This window comes from Culex quinquefasciatus, chromosome 1 (assembly GCF_015732765.1).
Source record: "Culex quinquefasciatus strain JHB chromosome 1, VPISU_Cqui_1.0_pri_paternal, whole genome shotgun sequence".
Taxonomy (NCBI): domain Eukaryota; kingdom Metazoa; phylum Arthropoda; class Insecta; order Diptera; family Culicidae; genus Culex; species Culex quinquefasciatus.
The window spans coordinates 98,318,802-98,336,612 of NC_051861.1; the positions used below are offsets into that span (position 1 = coordinate 98,318,802).

The following is a 17,811-nucleotide window of genomic DNA, read 5'->3' on the forward strand; positions in this document are numbered from 1 at the left end:
CAATTTCGATTTATTTTTATGAAAGGTTTCCATCCCAAATTATCCTTTATTTTGAATATTACACCAACCAAAATTTCCAGCACGCGTAAAATTACATTGCCATCGTTCGTTGTTCATGTCATGTAATTTTAAAATCTGATGTAATTTTCTGTCTCATCAGACGCTCCAGTTATGTGCATCGATAAGACAGAATATTACACGATTTTTTCGAAGTGTGTATGATTGCTGGATGTGCTTAAACGTGTTTGATTTGGTGTGTCTGTGTTCACATTTCAGCAGAGCACACACCACAATTTGATGTGTTTGAGTTATTTGAAAAGTTTTTTCCTTTTTCCGAGAGTTACGACCTCCGGAGAGGAAGCGGTAGATATCTACGACTGATGATCCTAAATGAAATTGAAGGAAAAAATACAAACTTTAAGATCAAGTTCATCGTTAAACACGTGTTGACATTTATGATAAAGCGATTTTGTGTGAAATTATGAAAAAGTATAATTTGTTTTAAACTTGGAATATGCAAAAGAAAAAGCCTTTAAAAAGCTTTGTACACCCAAAGAACGAGGGGATAGTCCTCACGAAAAGAAACGTGAGGAAAGTGCAATTTTGCGAGAGTATAGTCCTCTCGCGTGTTCATTCGTTCATTGGAACAGTTCATCCTATTGAGTGGATTATATGGACAAATAACCGCAATTTAGTCACCGAGCCATGGTGGCCCATACGGCTAAGGCACGGTTCAATATGTCGAAGGTCTTGGGCTTGAGTCTCGGTACCGGTTCGTTTTTTTTTTTTTGTTAGATGAACTTTTTTTGAAAATGAACCCATGAGTAAAGTACTCTCGGTAATTTCGGGATTTATTCTCTCAGTCCGTACGCAGTACCATTTTACTACCGAATCGTACTCTTTATCCTCTCGTATGCCGATGTCCAGTTCTGGGTGATAAAGCCAGTGAGCAATTCTCTGAGAGTTCGGTCATTCGATTTATTTTTTTATTTTTTAATCTGGCTGAAACTTTTTTGGTGCCTTCGGTATGCCCAATGAAGCCATTTTGCATCATTAGTTTGTCCATATAATTTTCCATACAAATTTGGCAGCTGTCCATATAAAAATGATTTATGAAAATTTAAAATCTGTATCTTTTGAAGAATTTTTTTTGATCGATTTGGTGTCTTCGGCAAAGTTGAAGGTATGGGTAGGGACTACACTGAAAAAATGATACACGGTAAAAAAAAATTTGGTGATTTTTAATTTAATTTTTTGTCACTAAAACTTGATTTGCAAAAAACGCTATTTTTTTATAGATATCTTTTAGGGGACACAAAATGTCAACTTTTCAGAAATTTCCAGGTCGTGCAAAAAATCTTTGACCGAGTTATGAATTTTTGAATCAATACTGATTTTTTTTTCAAAAACTCGAAATATTGGTCGCAAAAAAATTTCAACTTAATTTTTGATGTGAAATCAAATTTGCAATCAAAAAGTACTTTAGTGAAATTTTCATAAAGTGCACCGTTTTCAAGTTATAACCATTTTTAGATAACTTTATTGAAAATAGCCGCAGTTTTCCATTTTTTTAATTAGTGCACATGTTTGCCCACTTTAGAAAAAAAAATTGAATAGCTGAGAAAATTCTCTATATTTTGCTTTTTTGAACTTTGTTGATATGACCTTTAGTTGCTGAGATATTGCCATGCAAAGGCTTAAAAAGCAGGAAAATTGATGTTTTCTAAGTCTCATCCAAACAACCCACCATTTTCTAACGTCGATATCTCAGCAACTAATGGTCCAAATTACAATGTTAAAATATGAAACATTCGTGAAATTTTCCGATCTTTTCGAAAACAATATTTTGATTTTGTTTAAATCAAGACTAACATTTCAAAAGGACCAAACTCCCAAAATTATTATTATTTAAAAAAATGGAAAACTGCGACTGCTTTCAAAAAGATACCTAAAAATGGCTATAACTTGAAAACGGTGCACTTAATGAAAATTTCACTTAAGTACTTTTTGATTATAAAATTTGATTTTACATCGAAAAATGAAGTTGAAATTTTTTTGCGACCGATATTTGACTTTTTGAAAAAAAAATCATTATTGTCTAATCTAATCTAATCTAATCTAATCTCACACAAACGCAGCCAGTCCGATGAAAGCATGCTGGAAAGTCTTGTGATTAAATTACACCCCAAGCACTTTCCTTGTCATTATTAATAATTGTAGTACATCCGAGAACACCCGAAAAAGTATTACAAAAATTAAAGCGGCCAGCCCTACTACGTTGTGTTTACCGCAGAGAGGATTCTGAGAACCGATCACATTTCTCAGAATCTACAGGGGAGGAAGGATGCGTGGACATACCGTACCAAACGCTCCGTTTGTTTTTTTTGCATTATTTTTGTGAAAGTTGGGTTTATTACACTAAATATATAGTTAAATGTTATATAATAAATGAATATAATAAATAAATTTTATATAGTAAATTACCTTCATAATTAGCTGAAAAAAATAATTATTAAAAGAAATAAGGCAGAGCGTATAGTACAGCGTTTTAGTAGAAGGAGTGTAGAGATTGTAAGAAATTTCGATAGTTTCAATTGAAAAAAAACTATAAACAAGAGGAGATTTAACGGAATTTAGAAACGTTCGAAAAAAAGTAAAACATTTAAGAAATAAATATTAGAAATTTCTTTGAAAAGGATACAAACTGGAAGCAATAAGGAAACAGCTTCCTTCTTCAAGCCTCCTTTCAGCAGCAAGTGGAAGTTTGGTAGGCTCCCCTCTCGCCAGTTGCACTCTGCACCCCGCGTCTCTATCACTCCTTCACCGAGCCGATCGCGTTTCAAAAATACCGCTTCTTGCGCCCGCCAGACAGCTCACGACAAACACCCTCGTACATTACACATCAACACTGTGGTACGGTGGAGAGGGGGAGTCATCGGCTGACCAACACGATATTACACCGCACAATACTTGCATGCAAGTTGATCACTTCAATGTTCAGGTCAGGTCACACTACCGTGTGCAATGCTTTCACTCACGACGGCGCTCGCAAAAAAAAAAAACAAATACAAAAGTGGCCAGAAACGTCACCACCGACAAAAAAATGCTCAAAACGCACAGATAATGCAGGAAAACGGGCAAACTCCACAATTTTCGCGACAAACTCTTCACGGCCGACCGAATGACACCAAATAAGAAGGCTCAATCCTTCAAATTCGCACTGAAATCGCGATTTGAATAAAGCTGCCACGACACACACGACATTTCTCAAACGCGCCCGCACGTCATCTTTTTGAAAAAAAAATCATTATTGATTAAAAAATTCATAACTCGGTCAAAGATTTTTTGCACAACCTAGAAATTTCTGAAAAGTTGGCAAAGTTAATAAAATAAAAATAGCGTTTTTTGCAAATCAAGTTTTACTGACAAAAAGTTAAATTAAAAATCACAATGTTTTTTACCGTGTATCATTTTTTTTTCAGTGTAGTCCTTATTAATACCTACAACTTTGCCCAAGACACCAAATCGATCAAAAAAATCTTTCAAAAGATACAGATTTTTAAATTTTCATAAATCATTTTTGTATGGACAGCTGCCAAATTTGTATGGAAAATTATATGGACAAACTAATGATGCAAAATGGCTTCTTTGGGCATACCGAAGGCACCAAAAAAGTTTCAGCCGGATTAAAAAATACAAAAATTAAAATTGAAGAAAAAAGACCGATTTCGTAGAGAATTGCTCAGAGGCAGACGTGCATCCGCTCTGACTCCTCTTTTAGAAGAACTCGTTTGCCATCTAGAACAAGTTGAGTGCTGTTAAGAAGAGCTCTTTGTGCCGATGCATGTCTGAGTAGGGGGCATTTAAGGGTCAAAATTTTATTTTCAGCGAATTCTTTGGACAATTTTTTTATAAAATGCAACATGTAGAAAGTCTTTTGCTCGAATAGTTGCAAAGTTATGATTAACAAAAAAAAAGTTTTTCAGAAAATCGACAAAAAGAGGGCGGTGGCAAAAATTAAGGAATGGTCCAATCCGCACCAAACTTTGGATTTCTGTTAACTATCGATAGATGAACGTTCGCTCCAAGTTTGATCCAAATCGGTGAAGGTTGAGCCCAAAAGTGTACCCAGTTGACCTGGAATGACCCAACTATTGTTTTCGAAAAGGTCGGAAAATTTTACGAATATTTCATATTATAACATTGAAAATCGGACCATTAGTTGCTGAAATATCGACATAAGAAAATGGTGGATTGTTTGCGTGAGACTTGGTAAACATCAATTTTCCTGTTTTTGAACACTTGCATGGCAATATCTCAGCAACTAAGGGTCGTATCAACAAATTTCAAAAAAGCAAAATATTAAGTATTATCTCAACTTTTCAAAAAAATGAAGTTTAGAAATATTGGCGACCAATGTATCGTTTTTTATCGGTATTGATTCAAGAATTTATAACTCGGTCAAAGATTTTTTGCAAATTCTGGAAATTTCAGAAAAGTTGGCATTTGCCCCCAAAAATATATGAAGCTTCTTTGGACATACCGAAGGCACAAAAAAAGTTTCAGCCGGAATAAAAAATAATGCAAAATCCGAAAGAACGTTTTACCAAAAAAAATCAGAATTTTGCTGCGAAAAATCGGCACATTCCCCCTCGGTTTACTCGATTGCACTCAATAGTGTCCTGTCCGTCCATAACACACACACAAATACTTGTGATGTTCCGCGCTCGGTTGGTAGTTGTGGCCGGCAGACACTACAGTAGCCAGACACGGACACACATGGCATCGCGTGGCGCAAAAAATATGGCCCATTAACAGCGACACGATGGCTATGACGTCCACGGCCGGCATATGGCAAAAGTTCTGAATTGGCACCGTGTCGCACGTGGGCCATTTGCCGGAATAGCCGCACGGAACGATACTTGGAATTGTTCCATTTGGAGAGAGCTTCAGAGCGGGAGGATTGTCACTCTGGGCTGGCAGAAAAGCTGCCAGCTTTTGGACCAATCATTCCGAAGAGTTTTGTTTGGTGGATGATACTCGGGACTAGGGTGGTTGTGAACGGTGAGTTATCAGGGGGAAAAAGTAGAATAAAATATTTGTAGTTTATAAAGGATCGACAGTTTTGACTCATCAGATTACAAAATTTACTTTGAATTTTGACGTAGAAAATTTCGGTTTTAAACCAACCGTGCAGAATTGCATTTCGCTTGTCAACCGAACTTGTTCAAATAGTGCAGTAACGCATCGCGTACTCCCATCGGTCCACAATGCAATGTATATTGGTGCAAGCCGTTGTTCAGAGGTGTATTTTTTCCTTCTTCCACCGATAGATGTCGCGCCCATCGCGTGTGGAGTTTGTGCGCCTGCAGTTAGGCAGCTGGGCGCGAACGAACGGTGCGCCTCCAACTGCATGTAAAGTGCGTGTTAGCGTGACAAATGAATAAAATATGTTTGCCCAAGTGATTAGAGTGAGTGTTTTATTTGCTTGTCGCGAGATCAGTTGCGTTGCGCTTCACCGGCAAAAGTTTACTGTGCCGTTCGGCGACGATAGATGACCGTGTCACAAACGGGTGTTGGATAACCGTGTTGCTGATAGAAGGCTTCGCGAACGAGAGGTGAAAATAGTTCGTTGAAAGTCACCAGATCGTTTGAAAAAAGCAGGGCTGTGGAGTCGGAGTCGGAGTCGGAGCCGGAGTCGGTGGAGTCGGGTCTTTTTGGGGACCTGGAGTCGGAGTCGGAGTCGTCAAAACTCGAACAGCTGGAGTCGGAGCCGGAGTCGGAGTCGGCTAAATTTTGCGAGCTGGAGTCGGAGCCGAAAATTCCTGATAACCCGGAGTCGGAGTCGGAGTCGGAGTTATCTAAAATTCAACAAAAATTATCTTTTTTTTATTGTTTATTATTTGTTATAATGCAGGTTAATTCATAAAACTTATTATTTTTTAATTGTTTTTTAAAGTCGCATGCATTGCGTTGCCATTTTTTTCATTTTTTTAAATAGATTTATCAGATGAGCAATTCTGTATGAAATCGGCCGATTTCAAACTTTTTTTTTGTTTTTTTTTTTGCTATTTGACTCAAACTTTATGGGGGTCTTCCCACAAGAAGCCATTTTGTGTCAATGATTCACTCATAGTTATCTCAATACAATTTTGGCAGAAGTTCATATAAAAATGGTACGTAAATATTCGAAAATCTGTAACTTAACTTTTCAAGATTTTTTTTATTTGTTTTGGTGTCTTCGGCAAAGTTGTAGATATTGTAGAAAACTATTAAAAACAGGTACACGGACAAAACATTTGGTGATTTTTAAATTACGTTTTATTTACAAATAATAAATTTCAGAAAATCTAATTTTTAAAATTTTAGAGTTTTTTTTTGTTTTTTTTTTTTCAGGGGACAAAACCCTGCATCAAGCCATCCTGAAGTATGAACCAAAACTTTGCCGACGAGTCATGATTTTTTTTAAATAGTGATTTATGTAAAAATTGAAAACTTGTACTTAACATTTTCTGACCTAATTGTTGATGTAAAATCGAATTTGCCATCGAAAAGTATTTTACTATATTTTTAAAACGGTACACTTAATAAAAAAATTTGTAAAGTACTTTTCGATTACAAATTCGATTGTATTCGAAAAATGAGGTCGAAAGATTTTAAATACGTGATTTATTTTTTTACAAAAATCACAATTTTTTAAAAACCATACATCGTCGGCAAAATTTTGGTCCATACTTCTGAATTGATCTTCTAAAATCCCTTAAAAACTGGAGATATTTTTTGATTTCTGTTTCAATTACGTTTAAAACTTGTTACCTGGAAAGTTTTTTTTTACTTTTGTGATTCGAACTTATTTTCCTTGAGAAAAACATAACAATTAGAGAGTATTTAAGTAATCCTATTCAACAATGTTTTCAAAATAATAGTCAACTAACTTTTGAATTTTTTAAAATATGTGGAGTCGGAGTCGGAGTCGGAGCTAACCATTTGTTGTAAGCTGGAGTCGGAGTCGGAGTCGGAGTAGGAGTCGGCTAGAGTTTGTAGACCGGAGTTGGAGTCGGAGTCGGAGTCGGTTCGAGCTGAAAGCCGGAGCCGGAGTCGGAGTCAGAGTCGGAGTCGGCTTATCTCAGAAAGCTGGAGTCGGAGTCGGAGTCGTTTGAAACATGACCCGACTCCGCAGCCCTGGAAAAAAGTTAAAAAACTATATTGATCCTTGCACTGTAACTTGGATTTGGCCCGCACTTTTCTCTCGCACTTGTGGCAACAAGAATTGGAAAAACTTGGCAACCAGTAGTTGTTTATTTACTTTTCCAGTCGCAATTTCCACCAAACTGGACATTCGCACTTTAAAACTGCGATTGACAGCTGGAAAACATCAGCTCGCTTTGATCATTTTTCAGGAAATTTAAAATATTCCAAGGCAGTTTGACAAGTCGCAATAGTGCGATCGATAGCAATAATTTAGTGCGAAGTCCAAGTTAGTGGGAATTGCGCAATAAGCTTTGCTACAAATTGTTTGGTAACACATTTTTAAGAAATGAAACTGCAATTTCGAGATATTTGCTAATTTTTTTCTAATCCAGCTATTTTTCCGTCGAACCAGAAGCTGCACTTATTTAAAAACATCAACAAAAAAAATCATCTAGTGAATTTTTCAATCATGTGGCTATCCCTTTGACAACGCCAATTTTTGTTTACTAAATCAGTATTATTTTTACATGTTCTTTTAAATTAGACCAGCTTCTATACCAGCGACAAAAATGAGCGATTCAAGATAATATTTCTACAGATTAAGACAGTTGTCACAAAATACACTTAAAACCCCCGTTAGTTAAATTGTGCTATCTTGTCGTATGTGCATTTTGGCCCAAATTAAGTTAATAAAGCAATTTTTGCAGCTCAAGATGCCTCACTTTTTGAATTCAATTTAAGTTCTGAGATATTCAATAAAACCCCCAGAAACTCCGTGCATTGTTGTCACTCTTCATATGAGAGAAGTCTCAATCATGACGTGCAATCTTGACGCACGCTGAAAGTTGCTATAAATGCGACAACTGGCCAAAGTAAATTCAGGTCAGAACGCATTTGACACACGTTCATGCCCGACTAACGTAAACATTCGTAATTATAACTCGGTACTCCGGCAACCAAATTCAACCAAACTTCGGGACAATGCTCAGAACTGTCAGCCAAACAAAACGTGTTGTTTATTGTTTACAACATAAAAACGCGCTTTTCTCGGAACGTCAAAAAGGGACGTGCGTCCGGCTGCTTGAGTGTTGAACTCGGGATTCGTTCGTGCCAACTTCGTGTGTGTAAAATTAACGTCGCCTTTTGACTATCCGAGAAAAAATTGTTTTAAAGTTTGACAAAAAAGAGCACACAAACGTTGACACGGGCATAGCAACTTGAAAATAGGCTCAAAATCACTTAAAAACTGTTATAACTCCTCAATAAAGGCTCAAAACATTTTGCTGTCTTCGGCTAAGATGCGTAATTTTATGTCATACACAACTGTTCAGAACATAGTAGGCCGCTAAAACAAACTAACATTTTGAATTATCATTAAAAAGGCTTTTTTGGGCAATTTTTGGAAGAAATGCGTACATCTTAAGTAGATTAACAGCTACAAATTTGCACCTTCAACTAACTTTCAAGAAATTTTTTCCTCTGCAACTTTGCCAAAGACACCAAAGCCCTAAAACGTCATCCAACAAAGTTAATTTTTGGTTGACACACTGGAAGGTCGTCACCCTGTATGTCAATAACTTTAAAAGATAGCCCTTATCAAGTCCAACAACTCTTCCGAAGACAACATTTCGCTAAGATATCAAATAAAAGAGTTAATTTTGCCATTCCGAACACTGTGCAGTGGTTCTAAAGGCTTTTTTTGACAAACTTAATTGATTAGATCTAAAAATAAACAATTTCGTGCTATGCAATTTTCTACAACTTTGTTTATCATTGTCATGACTTACTTTTGGTGAATTTTTTTTAACTCATCTCAGCAGACTATGAAATTTCTAACTTTTGACAGTTAAGCGATAGAGCCACAGTCCAGACTCGATTATCCAAAGGCCTCGGAAAAATTTCACATCTAATAAGGGTAATTCTCCGCCAATTCACACAGCAGTTGCCCCGACCCCTCTTCGATTTGCGCGAAACTTTGTCCTAAGGGGTAACTTTTGTCCCTGATCATGAATCCGAGGTCTGTTTGTTGATATCTCGTGACGGAGGGGCGGTACGAACTCCTTCATTTTTGAACATGTGAAAAAAGAGGTGTTTTTCAATAATTTGCAGCCTAAAACGGTGATGAGATAGAAAAAATATAAAACAAATAAAATTATTTAGAATTTTTAGATCAAAGATGGCGGCCAAAATGGCGGTAAAGCAATATTGAAAAAATGCATTTTATTTTTAAATATAGGCAATCAACAACTCAAATTTTATGTAATAAACAAAAAAAATAAAAAATACGTTTTTTTTTGGTTCGTGATTCGATTATCCGAAGTCCCATAGAAACCTTCAGATAATCGAACATCGGATAATTGAAACTTCGGATAATCGAGGCTTTGGATAATCGAATCTGGACTGTAGTGCGCAAAATTGCAGGGCAGAAATATTCCACATACTTTGTCCAAGACGCCAAAGCTCTATCTTTACGTTGAGTGCACCCAAAGTTAAAGAACGAGGGGAAAGTCCTCACGAAAAGAAACGTGAGGAAAGTGCTATTTTGCGAGAGTATAGTCTCTCGCGTGTTCACTTGTTCATTGGAACAGTTCATCCTATTGAGTGGCTTATATGGACAAATGACCGCCACTTCGGCTGCCGATCCCGATGATGCTATGAGACGCGGGTTCGATTCCCGCCTTATCCACTGAGCTTCTATCGGATGGTGAAGTAAAACGTCGGTCCCGGTTTCTCCTGTCTCGTCAGAGGCGCTGGAGCAGAAATCCCACGTTAGAGGAAGGCCATGCCCCGGGGGGCGTAGTGCCAATAGTTTCGTTTTTCGTTTTCATATACGTTTAGGGTACTTTAAAGGCACTTTGCATTTTTAGCGATTTAGTCAGATATTCAAGGAGTGTAGACCTTAAAAAATTTCAAATGGGTCTAGCCTACAAGCCTCCATATATCTGACTAAATCGCAAAAATGGCCAGTCTCAAGTTACAGAATCTAGTCAAATTTTTACGACTACTTATGATCGAACAATAACGCAAAATTATTTCTTCGATCATGGGTAAGGCCCCTACAAAGTTACTAAGGCAAATAACAGATATTATTTAGGTTTTTTTAAATACCAACTTTGGATTTGTTGAAAAAGGTATTAGGATGGCTCGATTTTTCAGAATATGTTTTTCGGTTGCCTTTAGACCCCTAAACAACTTACCAAAATTTGGGAGCGTTTGGTTGCATTCACACTTTGCGCATTGCATTTCAATTTTGTATGGAAAAACCTTCTTTTTGACATTTTGATTTTTATTATTTTTATTTTGCAATAAATTTTCAAGCCAACACAATCGCGTTAAAATTGTGGAAATATACAGCGTCCTCAAAACTGGTCTTAAACGTTATTTCCGAGCAAAAAACACGTTTTAGACCAGTTTTGACATTTTGACAGAAGCAAGATTACTTACTTTGGGAAAGTTTTCAAGAATTTTCTCAATTTTAACAATATTGTGTTGTTTTGAAAAAATGGTGGAAAATAAAAATTATAAAAGCCAAAACTTAAAAAAGAGGGGTTTTCCATACTAATTCTGATACAAAATTGAAATTCAATGCGCAAATTTTGAGGAGTTGTTTAGGGGTCTAAGATGCATAAAAAAAACATTGTTCTGGTTTGATTTGATCATTTTAAAATCATTCATACAACGAGTCCAATCGGTATGCTGGCAAAACAAAAATTGCAAGTGAATGTTTCATGACAGTAATGGTTACCTTTTCAAACATTAATTTTCATTTCAGTGGCGTTTTTACCACAGATCGTTAAATAATGATAAGTCCATTTTTCACCAGAACCACCCACTAAACGTTTCCATCCCCTACCCAGCCAGCGCGTTGTGGTGGTGGACCATCCTCCCCCCAACTTCCATTCAGCGTGGTGGCCTGCACACAGTGTGTAATATTTGTTCAAACACGTGTCACATTTATCTTGCTGTCACGAACGGACCCAGCAAAACCACCCAACCAAACCAAACTGGCAGGATGCTGCTGCTGCGATGGGTTTTGAACTTTTAGAACCCCGTTTTAATGTTCCCGCGGACCATCCTTCGCGACCGATGTATCGGATGTTTACCGCTCTTTTGTTTGTGTGCACTTGACATTTGAAATTTATATGTGTATGTGTCTCTATGGGCAGCGGTAGTAGGGCCCACGTGGCCCTCGAAGGTCCACATGGGACGGCGCGCAGTTAAAACTGATGACGCCACTGATGGATGGTCGGAACGGTTGCAATTTTGTCATTTTTAACGGCAGGCCATCAATTATTCCAACTTTAGGAAAAAAAACTGGTGGGCTTCCGCCCGGAATAACAACCACATGGCCCTGGATCGGATTCTCTGGGGAATTATTCGGGGCCAAATTGTAACAAAAACTAAACTCAATCTGGAGTCAGAGTCAGAGTCAGAGTCAGAGTCAGAGTCAGAGTCAGAGTCAGAGTCAGAGTCAGAGTCAGAGTCAGAGTCAGAGTCAGAGTCAGAGTCAGAGTCAGAGTCAGAGTCAGAGTCAGAGTCAGAGTCAGAGTCAGAGTCAGACTCAGAGTCAGAGTCAGAGTCAGAGTCAGAGTCAGAGTCAGAGTCAGAGTCAGAGTTAGAGTCAGAGTCAGAGTCAGAGTCAGAGTCAGAGTCAGAGTCAGAGTCAGAGTCAGAGTCAGAATCGAAGTCAGAGTCAGAGTCAGAGTCAGAGTCAGAGTCAGAGTCAGAGTTAGAGTCAGAGTCAGAGTCAGAGTCAGAGTCAGAGTCAGAGTCAGAGTCAGAGTCAGAGTCAGAGTCAGAGTCAGAGTCAGAGTCAGAGTCAGAGTCACAGTCAGAGTCACAGTCAGATTCAGAGTTAGAGAAAGTCTTCTTATGATAAAAATCTGATCCGAAGTTCTAACAGAATAACCACCCCCTGTCCAAAATGTCCGACTTCACACAGAACCTCAATCCGGCGGCGCGGGCGAGCACTAACGATGATGTTATTGGGGATGCTTTACTGGCCTCGTGGCAGCTCCCGGTCACGTCGTTTAACGCAAACTGTTGCTGCTCGGTTCGTGATCAATTATTCAGATTAAAATGGTGGTGGCTTGCAGGGCCAGCGTTCCTTAATTATTCAATTACTCTAATTCTAGGTTATGCTCTTGACTTTCTGTCTTTTCCGAACGAGTCACAAAACTTTGCGACAGAGCAGTCCGTACTAAGAAGTGCGCCTTTTGTTGTGGCTCTCGAAATGAAGAAACTCACGAAACTAGCTTTAAACTAAATTGACTTTAATTGAGTTGAAACGAAGTCCAGGATCAGGGAGCGGGGGGCTTCATGTATTATTCACCGGCTGGGTTTGCTGGTTGGCATTTGACTGCGCAAAAAACGGCACGACTCGTCAATTAACGTCAAAACTAATAATTGTTAATTTCGTTAGCAGCAGCCAGCCAGTGGAGAGTGGTTATTAAATAATTCAACGTTTTGACGTGGTTTTAAGATTACTGCCACTGCCGGAGTGGGCTGGACGAGGATACAAAAAAAATGTGGGAAATATCAAATTACAGTTCGTGAGTTAGCAGTTTCAGTAAATTTGCATAATAATGGTGTTTGCTGTTGATCGAGTCTGCAAGTATATTGTTTTATTGTGGACAAAACGAATTATATTCAATTGAAAAAATTAACCCAATTATTCAATCATTTGTAAATTTAATTAATTACTTTTTACATAAATTTGCATTGAAGCAGTTCCCTACAATTTCGAAAATTTATTACGATTTTTTATTTATTTATTTATTTTTATTTGGATAAAACTTTGTCCTTGCATTGCACATGTCAAAGAAGTCATTTTTCATTATTATTTTTTCCATACAAGTCTCCTTACAATATTTAGGCTTGGTCATACAAAATGAGTATGAAAATGTATGAGATTCTGCATCTTGAGAAGGGGATTTCTGATCGATTTTGTGTCTTCGGGAAAGTTGTAGGTTGTGATTTGAACTTTTTTTAAACGAATTTCGAAAATAGGTTCACGTTAAAAACAAATTTCCAATTTTTTTATTGAACTTTTCATCACTAAAAGTTTAATTCCCAAAAAAATATATTTTTTTACATGTTGTAGGGTGATAAAAAATACATCTTCTGATCCATAGTGCGTAATGCTGCAAAATCTGGTTTAGAAGACATGTTTTTTTAAGGTTTTGAAAACCTGGACAAAACAATTATTATAAATCATGTATAAACACAAAATTGAATTTGCAATCAAAAAATACTCATAAAATTGTACCGTTTTCATGTTTTGCTACCTTTTGGTAAACATCTTCTATATAAAAAAAAAATCGACGGTTTTGTTCGAACGCGAATCAGTTCAGTACGGAGCGTCGGATCGAGGTGATTTTCGGTCGCCACTCTTGAACCGATTCCGGAAAATCTGCAGATTGTATGGGCAAAGTTTGTAACGAGTACATATGGAGTAAAAGTACAGTCGGTATGATTGGGAAGTAGAAATACCTAAACTGTATTAAACGTACACGCCGCAGAGTAGAGCTTTCTTGCTGAGTGACCTTTGCTCATTCCTTTGGTCACTCAAATGCCGAGTACCTTTGCGCCAGTTATCCCAAAAGCTTTCCGTTCAACCAGATGGCCGAGTGGTTTAAACTCTGCTCTTGAGGTGAGCCAGCACAGGAGATCGGGAGAGCCAGCCGCACGAATCTCGCGAAGAGTTTCGCGTTTTCGCGGTTCGGGGTGATGAGATCGCGGAGGTAGTAAAGCGGTCCAAGGGAATGACAAGCTATTGTCCAGGGTTGGTAACCGTGAGAGGGAACGGAATTCGGAACTGAAGCCTCTCATAAGTCTCGGCGTTCTGATGACGTGCCCAACGGTTCACTTTTAACAGTTCCGCGGAAGAGGCACCAGTGGCCCTCGATTGTGCGCGTCTCGTGATTAAATTGTAGGTTTCTAGTTTTCCATGAGTTTGTCTTTTTAGGTTATCCCAAGTGTAATGTGTTTCTCTGTCCTTTCCTGATTAGCTAGTTTAGCGAGATTAGTAGATCGATCTAGTGCCGTGTCGTGTGCGTGTGTGAAGACCGTGTGCATGTGCGTTCCAGAAATCCTGGTAAGTGCGCTGACCACCTCGTGGTCACCTGTGCGAGTGCCAAGTTAACATCTGCCCCATGACCAGCTCTGCATCCACCGCCACGCTCGTCAAAGACGGCCCGATCTACCGGGGACCAGCTACCGCTTCGATCCGGCCGCAACGCCCACGCCGCCGAAGGCCAGCGCTCGCCAAACCGCGCTCGGCAGCGGAACTGTACGGCCACGCCGTAACAGGACAGCAGCAACCGTCACCGCAGCGTCCTTGAATTAACCGCCATCGCGCACAGCATCCGCCATCGCGATCGCCAACCGCCATCAACCTAACCTGGAAGGTTAGAAACCACGTGAGTGAGTGAAGGTTAACCCTTGGGAGAGAAGTCCGGCCTCGAAGGCGGACACGCGAACCGGCAGCAAACAACAACCAGCTAACCAGCGTTCCAGCCGAGCAGCAGCAGCAGATCTTCAAGCGTAGGTCGTCGCGGTTCCTCGCAGGTGCGACCAACCACGTGCTCGAGTCCCGTCCGGTGCTAACCGGAGAGCAGCAACAGCAGCAGCAGCGAGTGATGACGTCGTAGACGCCGTCCGCAGCAAAACACCGACCACCACCGAGTTTCTTCGAAACCGACCCGCAGCAGCAGAACAGGTATCCAGACGACCACGTGATCGTCGAAAGCGCCCGCACCGCAAACCGTGAGTAAAAGCATGCTTAAGTGATAAGTCCATGGCACACTTTTCGCCCGCTACCAACCTTACCAACTAGTAGCGCGGCGCCGCGTCTGTCGAGACTGTTCCGACTCGCCTAAAATGAACACATAAAACGCACATAGCACACACACCTAAACCGGAAGAAGAAGAGAGAAGAAGGAAGACAAACACACGGGAGATTTTTGGATGAAGTAACAGGATCTCAGGGAAAGGAAGAGGAGGATCGCCGGCAAACACAAACGTACGTACGTAAACATGTATGACTCACTGTAAAATAAACGAACACAAAACACTACAAATGTTTTCCTGCTGCACTTAACCTAAACACACAGTAGCTATAAAACACTTATGCTAGGGTGACCGAAAGAGTCGACTCATGTTTTGGTCGCGACCGTTTAAATAAATGTAGATTTTCTTTCAATATTCTATTTTACTTTATTTTTCTACTGGAGACAGGGCTCCGAATCCCTTGGACCATTGGCTATTTTTCTTGCAGATCTGGTTCAGGTAGACTGTTGAAGGCCGCAGGTGATGAATCACGCCCTGAGGTCTCCAGTCCGTTTCCGGTTTCTTTTTCAGCTACCCTTCCTGGGTAGTGGCTTGGTACGCTAGTCGGAGTACCTCCGACGCGTTTTACACCCCACAGAACTCCCTGTCCCGAAACGGGATTACTGAACCCCCCTCGAGAGGTCTCTACGGCTGGGCAAACCGACAAACAGGTGGATGGTCTCCTTCGGGAGTGGCGCTTAAGCCATCTCACTTAACCATAGGGGAGTTCGATAGGCTGGCGGGCTATAACTGGCGCCCAACAATACAAGGCATCTACTCTATTTTTTTTTGGTATGATTTTCTGATTTTTTGATTTTTGGTAACATTGGTTTGGAACAATTTGCCTGATTTTGTTTAGATTTGCATTTCTTTCTGATTTGCATTGCATTTTTGTAGTTATTAGATACTTTTGTTCTGAAGGAAGAGTTGAGTTTCTCGGAGAAATTGAAAACACAATTTTGGGTTGTTGTTTATTTGCATACATTTATTATATTCACTTTTTTTTTGTTTTTTCATCATACATTATTTATATTTTCATAATTTTTTTCATTACTTCAATTTTTGTAATATTGGTACTACGATTTGTATTATTTAATAAGCCTACTCTGCATTATCTGAATTATAGCAAAATAATTTAGCTAACTATAAAAAAAAATCTTGCCTTCCGTTGGTAATTGGACTAACTTTCACTAATTCTTCAAATTAATACTGCCTTCTTGCAGAAACTCAACGAAAAGAACAACTACTGATCTGTTGGTTGATAACAACAATAGTCTAATTGCTTAAACGAGGGATTAGTACATGAGAGAAGAGTACAGAAGTTTACAAAATGTAAACAACAACTTTTGATGCCAAAAGAAGTAGCTTTCGGGGATTCTGATCCATACGACGATGACAGGACACACCAAACAAACAAAACGCATCTGAACGACGTCAAAGGAGAAGTCGGCGAAGCTGGAACAGGGAAAGAACGAAGTCTGCAGTGGAAATTACTCCGAAAGAACCGACTGTCGGGGTTAGGATCAGATGCCAACACGATGGGCTTGAAAGTTCTCTTGGGAAGTAGTTTTGGTAATGTCCAACTGGTAGCAGAACCTGGACCAGAGAAGGCGTCGTAATGGAATCGCTCGATTAGCTGCACTAGATCTTGTTTTTTTAGCTATGTCCTCCTAATCCCACCAGGAGCAACCATTTCCGTTAAGGGAACAAAACACCCTCGGGGTAATTACCTCATTAGGGCACTCGACGGACTCGTGTTAGGAAAACCAGAATAAACAAACCAGCACTGAGGGTACCGAGTTGTACCACGCGCGATCGCGACCTGGGAGAAGCGGTTCGATTTGGGGTGATTTGTCATGTGTTGTTCCAACCTTAAGTATGAGAAGATGAAGCAAAGAAGGAGCAGCTTAGTTGCGATGACTTCCAAAACGCCCGATGACTGTCGAGAGCCAGTAGTCACTTGTACTAAGATTGCACGAAGCTATGAATGAGCAAGTGATGACCTGTGTTAGTAGCCACCGAAGGTGTGAACGAAGAAAGCGAGCCTGCGATGACTTCAACAGCGATCGATGATTGTCGAAAGCTAGTAGTGCATCTTTGGACAACGCCCACAAATCATCTCGAAATCGAATCAGACGATCCACATTTTCTAAAACCCAACGAGCTATGAATAGACTTCAACCGAAGAAGTGACCAAGGGTAGAACCGGTTCTACCACGCGAAAATACCAAATTTTGGGCCGAGTAGACACCACAAACCAAGACTAGCCTGACCGAGTCACAGCTAGCACGCGTAAAACGAAGAAGAGGAAGAAGATACGCAAAACCGAACGCGACGCGAAGAAGTTAGTGGTTAGTAGGGCCTAACGCCTAACCCTTAAACTAAGTTAGTACTAAACTAGGTTAATCTTAGATCTATAAAAACTCACAATCCGCTAGTCCAGTTGGAGGTGGATCATCCTTCCTTCCGTCGAGTGTGGGTGGAGTCCAAACTTCCGTCAGTCGGGGCGAGTCATCCTTCCGGCGAAGTGGGGTGAGGGTGGCCGAACATCGTCAGCTGGCCGAGCAAGATCGTCGTCACCTGTTTGCGTGGGAGGACGGCATTGTAATATGATCACTTTCATTATTAGTTTTCTTCTTATACTTACCTGAATTGTTGATAATTTTTCTACGAAGGAGTCGTATTTTCCAGTTTTTTCCTCATTTTCCGATGATTAACGATCCTTTCCTAATGTAAATAGTAGTTATAGTTTTCCCCCCCTTGTAAATAGTAGTTTAAGTTATAGTTAGT

At 39.6% G+C, this 17,811-nt stretch overlaps 1 protein-coding gene across 1 annotated transcript; it reads left to right on the forward strand.

Moving 5' to 3' along the window:
* The first annotated feature begins 12,115 nt into the window (after nt 1-12,115).
* On the forward strand, nt 12,116-14,692 carry LOC119770746. Its single transcript, XM_038266185.1, has 3 exons — nt 12,116-12,233; nt 14,202-14,287; nt 14,354-14,692. The coding sequence occupies exons 1-3, from the start codon at nt 12,116-12,118 to the stop codon at nt 14,537-14,539; spliced, it is 390 nt and encodes a 129-aa protein (XP_038122113.1). The 3' UTR covers nt 14,540-14,692.
* Nucleotides 14,693-17,811: the final 3,119 nt, after the last annotated feature.

Coding starts and splice junctions, on each gene's coding strand:
- LOC119770746 (XM_038266185.1), top strand. CDS start 12,116: ATGTCCGACTTCACACAGAACCTCAATCCGGCGGCGCGGGCGAGCACT. Junction 12,234..14,201: donor CACGTCGTTTAACGCAAACT/GTTGCTGCTCGG, acceptor TTTCCTGATTAG/CTAGTTTAGCGAGATTAGTA. Junction 14,288..14,353: donor TGTGCGTTCCAGAAATCCTG/GTAAGTGCGCTG, acceptor CCCCATGACCAG/CTCTGCATCCACCGCCACGC.